The following is a 15438-nucleotide window of genomic DNA, read 5'->3' as shown; positions in this document are numbered from 1 at the left end:
CACTCTAAGTTTGTTTTGAGAATAGAAACGTGAATTGTAAGCTTTGCTTTGTTAATTTCTGCTTATTGATAACATTTAGCAACTTACGTTTCTTTCTCCTTGTTTGCAAATTTGCCTAACACGAATGATCGGTTTTCAAGATACAGTAAAAACAATTGTACCGAAACTACAGAAAGAGTTCATGAATATGCATAGAAATATTTAGTAGCCAATGGTAGATTGGATTTGTGCCAGTTACATTAAATATTCATAGTACAGTTTGATAAGCATCTCGGGAAAATAATTACACAACACTCTGCGTACAGCGCAATGTAAACCATGAAGCCGGGAATGCAAAACGCAATGTATAAGTCCATTTGCTTTTGACACCATCTACCTCCATTTGCGAATGAAACAAAACAAAAATCTGCCTAAAATCTCTTCCAGTCCAATCTTGTTTCTGCGTTTTTGGCAGATCTCGCTCTAGCCCCGGTTTGCTTTTTTTTCTTTCTTTTATTACCCTTGTCCATTTGCAAGCGAAGCGAAGACGAATTTTATGAGGAAGAGAATTTTTCGCGAAATTAGATGATTAAGCAGAAAAAGTTCCTGGGAGGAATTCTGCCTCCAGCAGTGCGCCGTTGATGGCGGCACCTGTAGCAATCGTTGCCTAGCACAGGCGTCGGTATCTTTTTTGGTCGTTTTTGTTTTTTTTGCAAGTCTTGTCTGATTAGTGGCCGCTTTATGCTGGCAAATTGTGCTTTGTGCTTTTTTTAGGCATGTTATATTGATCACTAGGGGAAGATCCACAAAATTGGTGTCGAAGCTAAAGAAATAAGGAAAGAAACACGCAGTTAACGATGATGTTAAGTTGAATAAAAACAAATCGCATGTATTTGCATTTACATGCAATATATAAAAGTAGTTGTTTCATAACATCATTAGTTTGAGGATGATTTGAAGAGTAACAGTTCGATAATTGAATGTAAAAAGAAATTAAATGGACGATGTCTCCTCTATCAATGATGGAAGTAACAACTCAGGACCAAAACCCCATCTGGAGCGCTCATAAGAACTACTGTGGGACTTGGGTTCAGTAGAGGTTTGAACCCAGGTCAGTTTTGTTGCTAAGGTCATGCGTCATCGGCTATTCCTATCTTACCGCTGCTCAACAGGTGCACTATTAGTGAAATAAAAGCATTACCGACCAAGTTTTGTTAGCCTATTGATGTAATAATACGTTTTTGTACTTCGAGATACACTTAACTTTAAAAAAACACACCTCGCATTTCTAAAATTCTTCCCACCTCGCTAATTACTTGATCAACAAATAACGTAACGCTATAAACACCGGAACAGAAACGAGCGCATTTTCAAGCTTCCTCGCAATGGTATTTAATTCATTGACCGGCCCCAACGAGTAGTAAGGGCTGTCGAGAGAACGCTTTGGGAAATAGGGTTTATTGCAAATGCATAGTTGAACATCAGAACGGCGGTAAACATGTTACGGAAATGTCGGATAGCTGTAAACAACACCATGTACGGCCTCGAAAACTCCTTACTGCAGTTTTGAAAAGCAATCATCCAAGGTTAAAGGGAAGAGGATAAGAGAGAATTTTAACCGGATCTTAATTGGATTGAAGTAATTAGACGACTTACGTGCAAGCAGATAGAGATGTTAGGCATTTTTATGTGTAAAAATTTCGTTACAAAACAATAACCATCAAAAACAATTAACATTACGTATTTCTCGTAAGTCATCGTTTTTATCGATTTGTAAGTATTTATGTAAGTGCTGTACGAGTTAACCTTCTCTCTACGGTGTGCTTTATTGTTGATTTAAAATTTTAACAAACATTACTCCGGTACTTGCTGTACGAGCTAAATCAATAACTGATCGCGATGACCTAGACACTGCAGCATCAAAAAGTATCGGTAAACTTCACCATTCAGTAATGGTGACAAATGGTGTAACGCGCGTTATGTATCCGATACATCGCTTCTCCAGCCGTTCGTTCGTTCGTATACGTCTGTTTGGTCAATGGGACCGTTGATTGATTTCCGCATCACGACAGCGACACACGACTCCACACGACAACGGCTCGCGGACGCGGGCGCATCGGAAGGATGATAATTAATTTACCAAGCTTTCGATTCGTTGGTGCGGCCTGTGTGTCGCGCACCATAAATTCCTCCCCGGCGGGGTAGAAGGGTCGGTTTTGTGTCCGCATTTGGGTTTCCTCGGTCAGTATGCGATTCCCATACACTGCAGTGCCCTGCCCTGTTCGAAACAGTGCCTCAGTGGGGGTGAAATGGATGTTTTATTTCCATCCTCATTCGATCTCGCTACGTCTTGGTCTTTCTTTCTCAAAGTGTTTATGAAATCGATACACGTGCATCCCACCCATCCATCCTGTGGGGTGGAGTGTATTGTTTTACATCGTACTAGCATTTTCTTTTTTTTCGTTGATTCCATTTACGTACTATATTAGCCCTTAACATGGACGTGATTTTTTCGCTGATGAGAACGGGGCAAAGACTACTTACTACTAGTAATGGGAGTGCGCGTGTCTTTCTTTTTTTTAAGAAATAATCAAGTTCATCCATCCGGCCCACCTGTTTCCGGTTTCCCTTTCCATGCGATATATCGTAAAGAATGTGACGGCGCTATGCAAAGGCCGGGTAATTGTGGAATCATTCTAATGCAAAAACTTAATCCATAATCCGTAAGCTTTATCTGCTTGCATAGCTTTTCTTTTATTGTGTTCGTGATTCATTTCTCTATCGCCTATCGGTTTGACCCAATGTTGTGTTTTTACTTCGGTGCGTCTATAATTTGTAGCCCTCGGTTTTGTAACGAACTAAGCAACAAAAAACGAGCTCCTCCACTGTGTATCAGCTGTCCCCTGTACAGTAAATAAATATGCTGAATTAACAACTGCCGCAACGGTGTTGTTGGATTAGTAGTTTACTGAGGAGACCCCGGAACAGGTGGAACATGGGTCACTAAAAAAAAAGTTTGTGTCATGCTGTCTGGGCTTGGTTGTGCCATTTTTACATTGCGTGTTCCGTTCCGAAGGAAGTAAACTTTGGTTTAGGTTGATTAAAGTTTTCTTTCGTACTGACAAAACTACTTCCATTATGTTTGTTAATTATTCATTGGTTGTATGGGGAGGGTGATTCATTTTATTTTACTTTTTGCTTTGTTTCTGTGCTGATTAATATTCTTGAAATATTCTTCCATCCTTGCAAAGCCGTGCAAGTAATATTAATAATTCGTAACCTCGATGAGGTTTATCACAGCAAATGGCATTCCCGTGCTAGTTTGTGCTAACGATTCGTGGCCGGTTCCAAGTTATCTTGAAAGAGAAACGTTAACCCTTCCATAGCAGGATGAAATAAATTCCTCCTCAAACCACTCCAAAGTCAATTAATCCTTTCTTAATTTCTCCCTCCCTCCCACACACACACACACACACAGCGCACCCACGGGTTTGAATTTACATGACCGTGATGCATCACCCCGTCCACTGCTTGCTGTTCGGGTTGTACTGTTTAAAATGTAAACCCCGTTATTATATGGCGACCAGGTTGGTACCCGATTTGCCAGCTACCACCGTGGAATGATTCATCGTTCTCCACATGACTGGCTCCAAAAGGGTTTCTTTTCGTGGGGCGTCACCAATAAGCGTGTTGGCCGTGGTTCTATCGACTAGTCGACGCGTCGACGTATAACCAAAAACTCCACCATGGCAAGTGTAGAGGAGAGGCAGAAAGAAAAGCGGCATGCAAATATGCGTCATACTGCTTCGGTATAATTCGCTAACAAGCCACATATACCATGGGGCTATGTTATAATACGCTTACGTGTGAGTGTCGACCGTGGACTTTGTCTCCAACCATCAACTAAAAGACGACCTTGAGCGCACACTCTCACCACATGGGGATGTCTTCAGTTTTTTTTTTCTACAATGTCTGTCAAATACGGGCCACATCTTCATGCACGTGATCCAGTCAACCCAAAAACCCAGCTCGAAGGACGAATGATTGGCAACGAGAAGGATCACTCATCTACTTTCCTTACATTGCGTCACACGACGAGTTGCTTCAACACGAATTGAAGCATTGAAAGGGAACATTCTTAACACCCGGCCGGCCACGTGTCCTTTGTGCTGTGTGTGCTTGAGGAACAAAAGCAAAAGAAAAAGGATATAACGGATAGCGTCCGTGTCGTCAAAGAAAATACCTCCCTCCGGTATCCAATGAAGGACGCATGGAAGCCATCGGGAGTGTTCTCTAATTCTATTTTGCCGTACGGTAGTTTGCAAGTGATTAATGGAATTTTGAAGCCTGCTAGTCAGCTCAGGATCATTTATAAGCTGCACCGAAGGCGGGAGGTGGCTCGTCGATGGTTCGGTAGACGCGCGGTCAGGTTGATATCATTATGCTCGGTGACTTCTAATGGTAGCGCTCAATTTGGCATGGATGTAGCCAGAAATGTGGGTGCCTTTAACTAAATTTTCTTGTTCGCAGACACAGACAAATCGATTTTCGGGCATATGTTTTCAGGCTTCCCTCTATGGTTTATCCACTTTTCGAGAGTTCGAATTCCTCGGACATATGTACCGCACATCCAAGTCTCTTCCGGAGTGTCATATTTAGCTTTGTTTGGTTATGAAACTTTATGTCATCTTTCCCCAAAAACGCTTTGGTCAGTTGCCACATGCGTCGAGGCTATAATATTTCCGCAACGAATTGTATTACCCCATTGGGAGAATGTTTCCACGTTTCTGACGTAACAGGAGGAAGTGTCTAAACGTTGGTCGTCGCCATTTACCATCTGTTGATCCAGCACGGTTGTATTTGCTTTTTGTTTCCCCAGACATTACGCATTAATATATTTCAAATCGATTTAGTCTTTTTTTGGCAAATAAGTGTAGAATTACGCAATTTAAATACATACGTCTATTCACACTGGTAGAGTCTCCGGTGTACTATGCGATGTCTTTACACGGGTTTGGATTAATCTACCAAAATGTGACTCTTTGAAATTTGTGTGTGTATTCTTTGTGGACACACCTCGTTTGTATATCTTTTCATCGCTGTTTACATTGCATGGCATTGTTGAAATAAACATAGAACGCATTAATATTCTAGAGTCTAGACGATATGCAGTGAAGCAGGGTATTATCAATGGAAAAAGCACTTCAATGAAAAAAAAAGTTCTCAAACACTTGCCTAATTCCCTCGGTGTCTTTTAAAATGACTTTGTTGTATGGTACAAAAAGCCGCTTCCAATTTAAGCATTTTTTTATTTAGAATATTAACACACCTCAGACAACCTTGCCCTTGTAACGAAATTGGGGTTTGTTTAGAAAAAAAGAAATGTTTTTTTTTTGCTTTCTCCTACATTAGGATCCTACATGACAAGAATGACGTCCTTGAAAGTGAAATAGGTTGCATGTGAAAGTCCAATGAATCCGTTTGATTTATGAATTTGTCCGTCTAGACTTGCCTTGGGGAAAGATTTTCCGAAACATGTTCTCTATCCGTACGACAATGGTATGGAGTTAAAAGTTATTTCTCTTTTATGCACTTTGAAACTAATTAGTGATATGAGATGAAATTAATTTTCAAATTTTTACAAAATATTATTTTGAAGAAGAAAGGATCTTTATGTATGTAAGTAACGTATGTGAAGCAAATCTTGTTTACAATCATTCCAATTTATTACACGCTGTAAATCATACGGACCGATAAATCTGAAACTATTTGAAAGCGATATTGAATTGCTTAGTGCGTCTTTCATTTTTTTTAAATAGATTTTGTCCAAACACCTAATCCTACCACGCGGTTGGGTATATTGAAGTAATGGGTTTTTTTTTTGAAATTTTTGCAACTTGGCGTAAAATTAGCAAGATATCCGCAAAATCCGTGCCAGCGCGATGTTTACATTTGCGTTTCGGTCATAAATAAACAATGCATATCCCGGGAGCGCACGAGTACTGAATTCGCTACGGGTGATCCAAATATGCACGCATTTCAAATTTACAGTTGCTAGCGGCTATCGGTTCGTATCGTGAGTTAATGAAATATGGCACGATCGATGACTGCGCGAATGTGTAGTTTGATGTATCAATTAAACCATTCTTGACAGAATGTTCATGGCTATATCAATACTGTAGATCCTTTGAGCAGCAAACGATGTTGGCGATTTACGCCAGATGGGGTTATAAGACATGGATTTTCTATCAATCAACTTTGTCGTCCATCTGTCAAACATAGCTAATGTCATGAAATTTTGTTGCAAATCTTTAAAACTAAAATAATTGAAGTAATAAATTATTTCCTTTCTAACGTATTATCGAATTTATATGAAACAATGTAAAAAGTAAACAAACCGCCACTATGACAGATAAAAATTCTTCTGTCAAACGTGATTTGACAGTTAAACGACAACATCGCTTGACAGTCCGAATCACTCATTTATAGCAAGGTCTTACCCATACTTAACTACTACACAGATACTTCTAATCAGTCTGGAGTCGACCAACTACGTAGCGACAGTCATACTCATCCAACCTAAAGACACTGTTGGTTCCGGTTGGCGAACATGGATTTTCATTTGCTATCATTGTCCCTTACTCTACCACACAACCATGGTTCAATGTCTGCATGTCTGCCTTGTGCGCGCCAATGACGCACGATAGAGAAGGATGCGTTGTTGTGCGCTTGGATTCGCACCGACGACAGACAGTGGCTGTCTCTGTGTTAACTGATGTACCAACGGTTCTGGTCCGACCCTCGGCACATTCGCAGTGCGCAGAACTTCACTGTTCTTCCTCGTGCGTTCCACTTGCACTGACCGCGAACGGCGAACAAAGTGCACTGACCGAGTGGCGGAATACTAGGCGGAAATGGACCACCGGGAGTTCCCGAAGCAAGTTCAAGATAAATCGAAGCGCCCACGCAAATTGTTCCTTTTTCATTTCCATTTTATACTGGATCTCTCCAATCGTAGCACATTGCTCACTCGCTGTGTACTTTTTTGTTTTACAACTATAGTTTTTTTGTTTGCGAAGAAAGAACGCATTTATGGAAAATAATGTCCAAAAAGGAAAAATTTTATGGCTATATTTTAATTGATATTGTTATAAAAGTTGGTTGAATCATATTCGTCGTGACAAAAGTGACATTTGAATGCAAACATTCCTATTTACCTTTGTGGCAATATTTGCACCTGTAAGTCCTTGAGCACGCGTGTACACCACTAAACGCATTATGCATGTATGTGCAAAGGTGTTGTCTTCGATTCGCAGTTAATGCATCTGCAATGTTTCCATAATGGTATTTGCGCAGTTTGTTTAAAAATGGAACCCGCATTCGTTCATCATTTTGCTGAAATAATATTAGTTAAAAAAACATTTACTACAACCACTTTTCGTACCAATAGCAATTGTAGTAAAAAATATAGTTTTAATTTCACACACGAATTGATTACGTACAAATTTACATTTACTTAGCAAAAGGTGAAGGTTAACTGCAGTTGAAGATATTTAACCCATGTCTTCTCAAAAGAGTGCTATCAATGTTCAGCGTTGGTTGTTAAGTTGTTTGTTTTCAAATATAGGATAGATCAATAGGCAGTACAAAACACTAACTCATGCACTTAAGTACTCTTGCGTTTTCATTGCTGTTATTTTGTATGATTAAATGTTCATCATTTACAAATTACCTTGCACAATGAGAACGTAGATTTTAATGAAGAAATAAATGTAACCACTTGAACGCAAAGTAGGAACTTAAATTAAACGCTTAATAATGGGGTGACAAATGTTTCTACCTATTTCAAGCTCCGTATAAGCTCAAAGGAACCCGGTCCGGTCCGAAGTCACCTTTCGTCTCCCTGTTTTCAATATCAAAGTGCAACACGGTTGCTGCTGCTAAATAAATGAACCTGCTTTCAGTTTGCGGTTTCCTCAACCCATGTGTGAAATGCAATCAAGCTTTTCCAACTTTCCCAACCTAATCTGCTGCAACATTACTTCTGGTTGCGTACGCGGGGTGGGGAGGGAAAAAAGTGCACTCAACCTTCCCTAACTGTGCCGCTCTCCCACACACACACACGCACATTCGCTCCATCTGTGCACTACTTCTTCCTGTGTTTTACTCTCTGCGATTGCATTGTGCCGAAAATTTCTAGTTGAAGAGAAATGCATTGGTTGGAAAATTTCTCCAAACCAAGAGCAACAGAAGGAGAAAGAGCTATTAAAGAACCAGAGATAAAGTGCTTCCTCTTTGCCTTTCCCGTACCCTTTCCGGTTCCGTTTTTTTTTTGTTTTTAGGGCTAGTCTAGGCATTAACTGCTGGTCACCGGTAGGCAAAAGTGAACGTTGTCGCCTTCGGCTGCAGTTCGAGCATGCACCAACGGCCTTGCACACACAGCTTTTCCAACTAGGCGGCGATCATCTCTCCGATGGGCTTTCACAAAATACAGAGATTTTAGTTTTTTTTTTTTGGGTGTTCACCTCTTCCAGTAGGTGGACCCCTGTGGCCCGGTCGAGTTTTATGGTACAAAACGGCATACAAGACACCCCCGGCACGGTTGGTTAAGCTGATGTTGTAATATCCCCAAGGTGGGCACGTGAGCTCTGCCGAAATGGTTTCGGGTTGGAAATTCAGTTGATGGGAACAAGAAAGAAATAGAAATTAATGATGCTAACCTAAACACATGCAATAATGCTTCGGTACTTTTCTTAGTGCAAGAGCATTTGAAGCAGCAATTATGATAATGGTTAGCTTTGTGCTTAAAATTATTAAGAAAAGAGCTGCTGGCAGAATTAATTATTTGCTTGCTTGAAGATATGTATCAATCGCATTGGTATTTACACCCAAACATATTAATTCTTCAAATATATGATAAATCTATTTTTTTATTCACTTTGTGACATGTATTTTGTCCATGTCTTAAATTTCGGCGTCCCCTTTTAAGTCCGAGTTAAGATCGTCTTAAGACCAAATGAATGTGATCAGCTTGTGAACAGATTGCTCTCAATAATTTTCTCTGAGTTGAGACAAGATGCGAACAGAGGTGGAAGGGTACGGAAGATGCTTTAGAAATCCTAGATTCTGCGTACAATTTCACCTCCGCTCACTTCTTTTTGACACTCTCCTTGACCCCTGTACCCCAAGATACAGACCACACATGTTAGACAACAACTCAACTAACGTCTACCGAAACATTCGCTCACCCGTCTGGTCATTGCTGAGCCGAAGTGATGTATGACGTACAGTTCTCAAGCGGCATGAAACATATCCCCAATTGGACGAGCGTGCGCGCGCTCGTGAATATCTCCGAATCGCTTCGAGTATTGATGAGCTAAAATCATCGCAAGACGTGTCCTGTACATGGCCACAAACTGCTGGGAGCACGGTGTATGCGAATTGGTACTACTTAATCACACAATTAAGCTGTCATATTTTATCAATTAGCTCCACAAACTGTGTGAGGCGGTTGTATCCAATCAGGTCTTTCGGGAAAATAGTGAGCGAACCTTTTCAAGTGAAATGAGGTTTGATGCATATCGGACGAACCCACACGGCCCCACCAGATGTAACCAAAAATATCCATTAACTAATGAAAAGCTGTTTGCCAAAATATGTGTGTTTCAGGTTTTTGTGGGACAAAATTAATGATGTGGGGTTAAATTAAATTGATATGCGCTACGCACCCCACCTGCAGCATTAATTATGAATTGTTTAATGCGAATAAAATGGTTCTTGAAATAAAACCTAGAACAAATTCTTATAATTTATATTTCGTTCCATTCGACATGTGGCAAAGTTTCAGCTTTTTTAATAATTTAATTGTTGTTCCTTTAAATTACTTTTGGACTGGTATCAGATATTCGGTCATCGGTATCAGACATCGGTTTGTAAATATATATTCGAATGGTTTTTTTTATTTCTACCTCCCATATCGATTGCATGATTTATCTCGCGTGTTTACGGTAGTAGATTTTCAAACAGTTTTTCTTCCTTTTTTTTGGTCGACAAAAAACGGCCATTGCCAAAATTATCTTTGACACTTTCCCTTTGGAAAGTTTGCCTACACTAACCCCGCCGGCATTGCGTGTCTTTTTTTTCTTCTTCTTTTCTTCAAAGTAACGGATGACCCAACCATCCTTTCCAAATGCATTTCAAATCAGTTCAAATCCACTGCAGTGACTTTCGATTTCCGACAGGAACGGCAAATGAGAGCAATACTTTCGAAATTTATTACACCGTTCCGTAATAACTCATACGATTGGCACGTTCGATTTTCTTTGCTCGCTGCTCTGATTTCTTGGTGCTTTTGTGTGCGAAAATAGGTGGCAATTTTGCAGTGATAGAGAGGATTGAATAATATTGGGATCTGACAAGTTTTATTGAGTTTGCAATAATTTTTTTTTCAATATTTAACAAACATTTGAAGTATAAAATAAATTTCCCTGTTTGTCATATCCTCCTCGTGAAGTTATCTCTATTTCTAACATGCAGTTAGTCACTAGTTGAACGGTTTTGTTTGCCATTTCTGAAAATGTATTAATATGTTCGGAATTGTGAATGAATCATTTGTGGACCACCGGAAAATTAGTTCACATGTGCCTGATTCATTTTCCCCATGTACATGAGTAAGAACTTCTGCACGCATTTGGTGTTGAGCGAATTGTTGACTACTTGTTTTGTTTTACCTTACATCTTGTATACACTGCTCTTATTGTACTGCATTACTCATGCAAATAAATATAAACAGTTGCACCTTTTAAGAACACAGCGTTCATATAATGTTCATGGAATTTCTTTATTCTAATTTTAGGAGTTTTGTATGTTCGCTCCGATGCTGTCTGTCTACCTACAATCAAATCGCGGTTTTTCTTTTCAATTCCGTAACGTTGGTCTATGATAAACAAAACACATCACTTGATGATTTGTTTTCAAATCTATTGCACCTGTTTTTGTTTTTTCCTACACAAACGAACGCCTTTTGTTGTTGATCGTGGACAGATGTTTGATTGCGATTTTCGCAGTGCTAACCCTTTCGCAGGTAAATGACAAGTCCGCTTCGGATACTTACTAATACGGCGCTTGTCAAACGAAGGTCGGAAACGTTTGTCTGCCAAAAACCCACATTGCAAGTGTTTCCGTCTAGTCCGAAAAGCAGCGGCGAACGCACTTGAGTTTCAGAACGGACGACCGACACCCTCCGCCATCCAACGATGACCTCTAATAAATCACGTTAAATGCGTACCCTCGTGCGAACGTCGCCCATCAGCTCTAGGCCCCCATCTGGATACGAGTTGATTGTTAGGGTGTGGTGTGTATGAGCAGTTATCGAGCGTGAAGATGCTTCCGAACAGCGTCCACTTTCGGATCGGTCAGCTCCTCTAGCCCCCCAGGCAGGTTGTGTTTGTGTTGAAACGTAAAACCACGGATACATGAATACTTCGTTTTTTTATATATTTTATTTTTATCGTGGAACGATTAAAGTCAAACTGCTGCCCGAAGCTCAGGGTGTGCGAAGGGTGAAGGAATGGCACATCTTGTGATACCGATCGTAGCTCTCAATTCATTGAGACGTGGGTGAACCCGTGTGTCAGCAAGAGTTAAGTGTCTGCTCTTGGCGGGAAGATGGTTGATACCGTAGGGAAGCATAGATGCTAGAATTTATGTTATAGAACCTAGTAAACTGATACGATACCACTGTCACACGACCAAGACAAAACGACGTCGACTTCAATTTTTATGACATCGGTAATATGTGGGTTTCGTTGAGGCGAAGAAAATGCTTGCAAGCGATACCATTCTCTCACAACTGAAAAGAAATATAAGTTGACTACTGTTCGGACTGCTATCAATGAATCAACAGTATATGCATGTCCCGTTGTTCGCAATTAATTTTCCATAAATTGTGCACACGCAGGACACGCGAGCTAATAGTTTGTCGCATTCTTGTTTTTCTGTTTTCCTTTTTGCATGTTTTGTGCGACATAGTGAAGTCATAATTCGTGCATTGAAAAATAAAGATTCCATCGGCATATGGCGTCCCCAGGACTTTTGCCAACTGTAGGTCGGAAGTATGCCAAATAAAAAGGTCATGGGTAAATGGCATGTATTCTTACTGTTTACAACTGTACCGTTTTGGGTACCTGTTGTTTTGTGATAAACAATAAACAAATTCATTTCAAGCAAAGTTGAAAATGCCATGTTGTGTTTATGACTTGAGGAGACCTAGACATGAAAACTCACAGGACACTTTCAATCAAGTTCTTCGCAAGGCAAGCCTCCTCGGGGGAGGGTTCTTTTGAATGCTTCTTGGGCGTACGCATTTAGACAAGCAACAAGAGTCTTTAGCTTCTCGTATCCGAACGATGCAATTATATGCCACTATTGTGTAGCATAGCAACAGAAACAATAACGGCGGAACATGCCGGCTCGTAACATTCTCGTTTTGGTCTGTAAATGCAAAAAAAAACCCGTCCCGAACTGTACGGGAAATTTAAAGTTTATAAAGGTCAAGTTCATGCTTCCAGTTGGCGCACACACTGCCTCCGTCCGGTTCGTTGGTGTGCGCTGACGCTCATTTGTGGTTTCCGTTCTCGCGCAAACGCCCCAGTGTCTGCGTATCGTCTCCCACATCACCAGCTGTCATCCTCCGATCTAGATCTGCGTTAGTCTCTTCTATCTTCGATCAAACAGTTGGCATGTTCTAATTGGATGCGCGCGCTCGCGCTTCTTTTTTCTCCCCCCGTTTCGTTGCAGGTACTAATTAAAATATCCTCGACACCCGGAGGTCGACCGAATATTTTTCCCCAAGCCGCTTCTGTTCTGCCATGCCGGGTAGTCGTTCCAGTAACAACGATACCGAGCACAACAGGTCCCCTAGAGAGAGCGGCGAGGATTCGGAGGATGAAAGTGAAATTCTAGAGGAAAGTCCCTGCGGAAGATGGCTGAAACGAAAAGAAGAGGTATGTAAAGAAAGCTAAGCTAAGCTATTGATGAAGTTGTAAAACGTGTGTAACTATTAAGTGTATATTTTTGTTAGCTTAAAGACTATCGACTTTATTTCCAACTTTATCATCTTCATTCAGTGGATTAGGGTTTTGCCTGGATTGGATGTCTCAGGTCCGTGTGCAAATGGAAGATCATCGAGTTAACGATCGAGTCAAACGAGCTAATGTCACCATCGTTTGCTTGGGCGTATGTTTTCTTCCTATCTATTGTATGTATTGGGTATGAGGAGCAATTTTTGCAAAATTAATTTGACCTTTCGTCATCATCAATTGCGATGATAATAGAGCACGACATTCGATTGATAACAACCGTATGGTGACGTTCTATTTGATAAGCATAGCAAGGGTCTTCTGTAGGAAGACAAGCAAAGAATCAAAAAAACCATCTCTCTGGTGGGTATTCTATTCTAGCTATTTGTGCTCTTTTTCACGTCGACTGATTTTGAGCAGTTTTAGGGCTTGTTAGCATACAATGTTAGGGTGGATGGAATGCCTGGAATGGACACCGGTCGGTTCAAAACCAGATCAACCATCATCTAGCTGTTGGTATGCTTGCTCCGTGAACAATCATTCTATTTATTCACTTTGTGTGAAACCATCCACCGGTCCCATCGCCGGGTTTCAATGGTCACTACTAGAAGAGAGCTGTGATTTATAAACTCGAACTATTTGGAATATTTCCGCTTCGCTATTGTACAACCCTATTTATTTCGCGAAAGGCGAACAGCTAATAGATTTTGTTGTGTATCGTACTCTTTTTCATGTTATTTAAAAATGAATCTACCCCTGGGTACTGGGGTACTGGACTCAAACATTTAACATATGTCTTTAGTCATCGCCGGTTCCCGGTGATGAACCCATTTCTGTAGTGATTCATTGCAAAGAGTTTCCGCCAAAATAATAAATCTGTTTTGGTTTTTTTTTCGCTTGTTGTGTGTAAAACGCTGTACATCAGTAAGCTGCTATACATAAGGTTTGCCTTCATGAAAACACGTCCAATTAGCTCATAAATTAAAGCATTAATTGTCACATCCTTCGCTGGAGCGAAATGCAACTTCCGTGGGCGATAAAACTGGATGACGAACGAAACTGGATGAAAATTTCCGATGTCAGCGACAACACGTGAGAACTATTTCCGGTGTTGCGTAGCATGCATAGAGTTTGTCGTCCATTTTTGGTGGAGTTGCACACCAATGACACACATGTATTTTTGCAGCTAGGTTTTATGCATGACGCGGAATGATTGCGAATAGCGTTTCGAAAGAAAAATTTCCTCCATTTGTGTGCATGCATTGCAACTTGAAACGTTGAACGTTCGATACCGTATCGCCTTATGCTTCTCAACAGCAACATGACTCACAAAGATTCATGTCTCGAGCGCTCCGGAACGTTGTATTTGCAAATTGTAATCTCGTGACTCGGTGAAGATATGATACCCTGCAACAAGAGATTTCTTGATGCAGTGTAATCTGAACCGAGTTCACATCTGTGTCAACTACCACTTTGTAGCGCAATCGATCGAAAGCAATGACTGCAGTTTATCGATGTTTCTTTGCTTCTTTGGTTCTCAAGGTTTTTTTTCAGATAGAAGTCACGTAAATGCTGCAATGGGATTTTCTCGACCTTATGTTTTTTTGTTTGTTTTGTCGTTCTTAAAATGTACGCAAAGATTCTTCATTAAACCATTTGTGTTATTTGCTTATGTTTTCTAGAAATATATTAAGAATCACAGTAAATACAAAACAATACCCCAAAAAGCCCATAAAAGAGCAGATTAGAAAGAGCCTTTTTTAAATCCGTTGCGATACCATTCCTACTCCTTAATTAACTTATAAACTCTTCTGGAGGTAAAACGATTTTGTAGATCTTCTTATATCCTCAAAGATAGTGGAAAGGAAATGATAGTGAAGGTGTTAGAGATGGTTCCCTAGGCCCTGACACAAATTACTAACGCTCGTATCGTAATGGTCTCCCGCAGCAAGCTTCATGCTACCGCCTAACAAGAGTATCGTGGATCGTAAAAGGAAGAAAGGGTCGTATATAATAAGTTTATTGTGCGCTCATGTTAGATTTCGCTTGTTTGGTTGATACTCTTGGGGAAACTTATTCATGGTGGATAAGCATCACCAAGGGAGAAGGGTCTCTTGGTAAACGTCTTGCACACGGTTGTAGCTGAAAAGAAACATCCTGTGGCAACAGAGACACCTTGGGAAATGTTGGACATTTTATCTGGTCTGGAATTTCTAGTCTCCGGGTCCGCAACTCGCTTGCATAGTTGTGGGCCTTCCTGCAGTAGGAAGCGTTGTTGCATTTTACATTAAATCTTCAGTTTCGTAGGCGTAAAAATGCATTCAATGAGTGATTTATAAATATCGCAAATCCTCCTTCGCTTTTTCTTGTACGCTATAAT

The 15438-nt window shown here is 40.5% G+C and overlaps 1 protein-coding gene across 4 annotated transcripts in view; it reads left to right on the top strand.

Moving 5' to 3' along the window:
• The window catches only part of LOC125766231 (nuclear receptor-binding protein homolog), a 55878-nt gene that overhangs the window by 7165 nt on the left and 33275 nt on the right, over positions 1-15438 (top strand). For all 4 annotated transcript variants that reach the window (XM_049431995.1, XM_049431998.1, XM_049431997.1 and 1 more), the window contains exon 3: positions 12778-12983. In XM_049431995.1, coding sequence (XP_049287952.1) covers positions 12849-12983 — 135 coding nt within the window. In that variant the 5' untranslated portion in view covers positions 12778-12848. The remainder of the gene's footprint in view (positions 1-12777; positions 12984-15438) is intronic.

This window comes from Anopheles funestus, chromosome 2RL (assembly GCF_943734845.2).
Source record: "Anopheles funestus chromosome 2RL, idAnoFuneDA-416_04, whole genome shotgun sequence".
NCBI classification, from domain to species: domain Eukaryota; kingdom Metazoa; phylum Arthropoda; class Insecta; order Diptera; family Culicidae; genus Anopheles; species Anopheles funestus.
The sequence above is the reverse complement of the archived record's forward strand: the minus strand, read 5'-3'. Positions and strand labels throughout refer to the sequence as shown.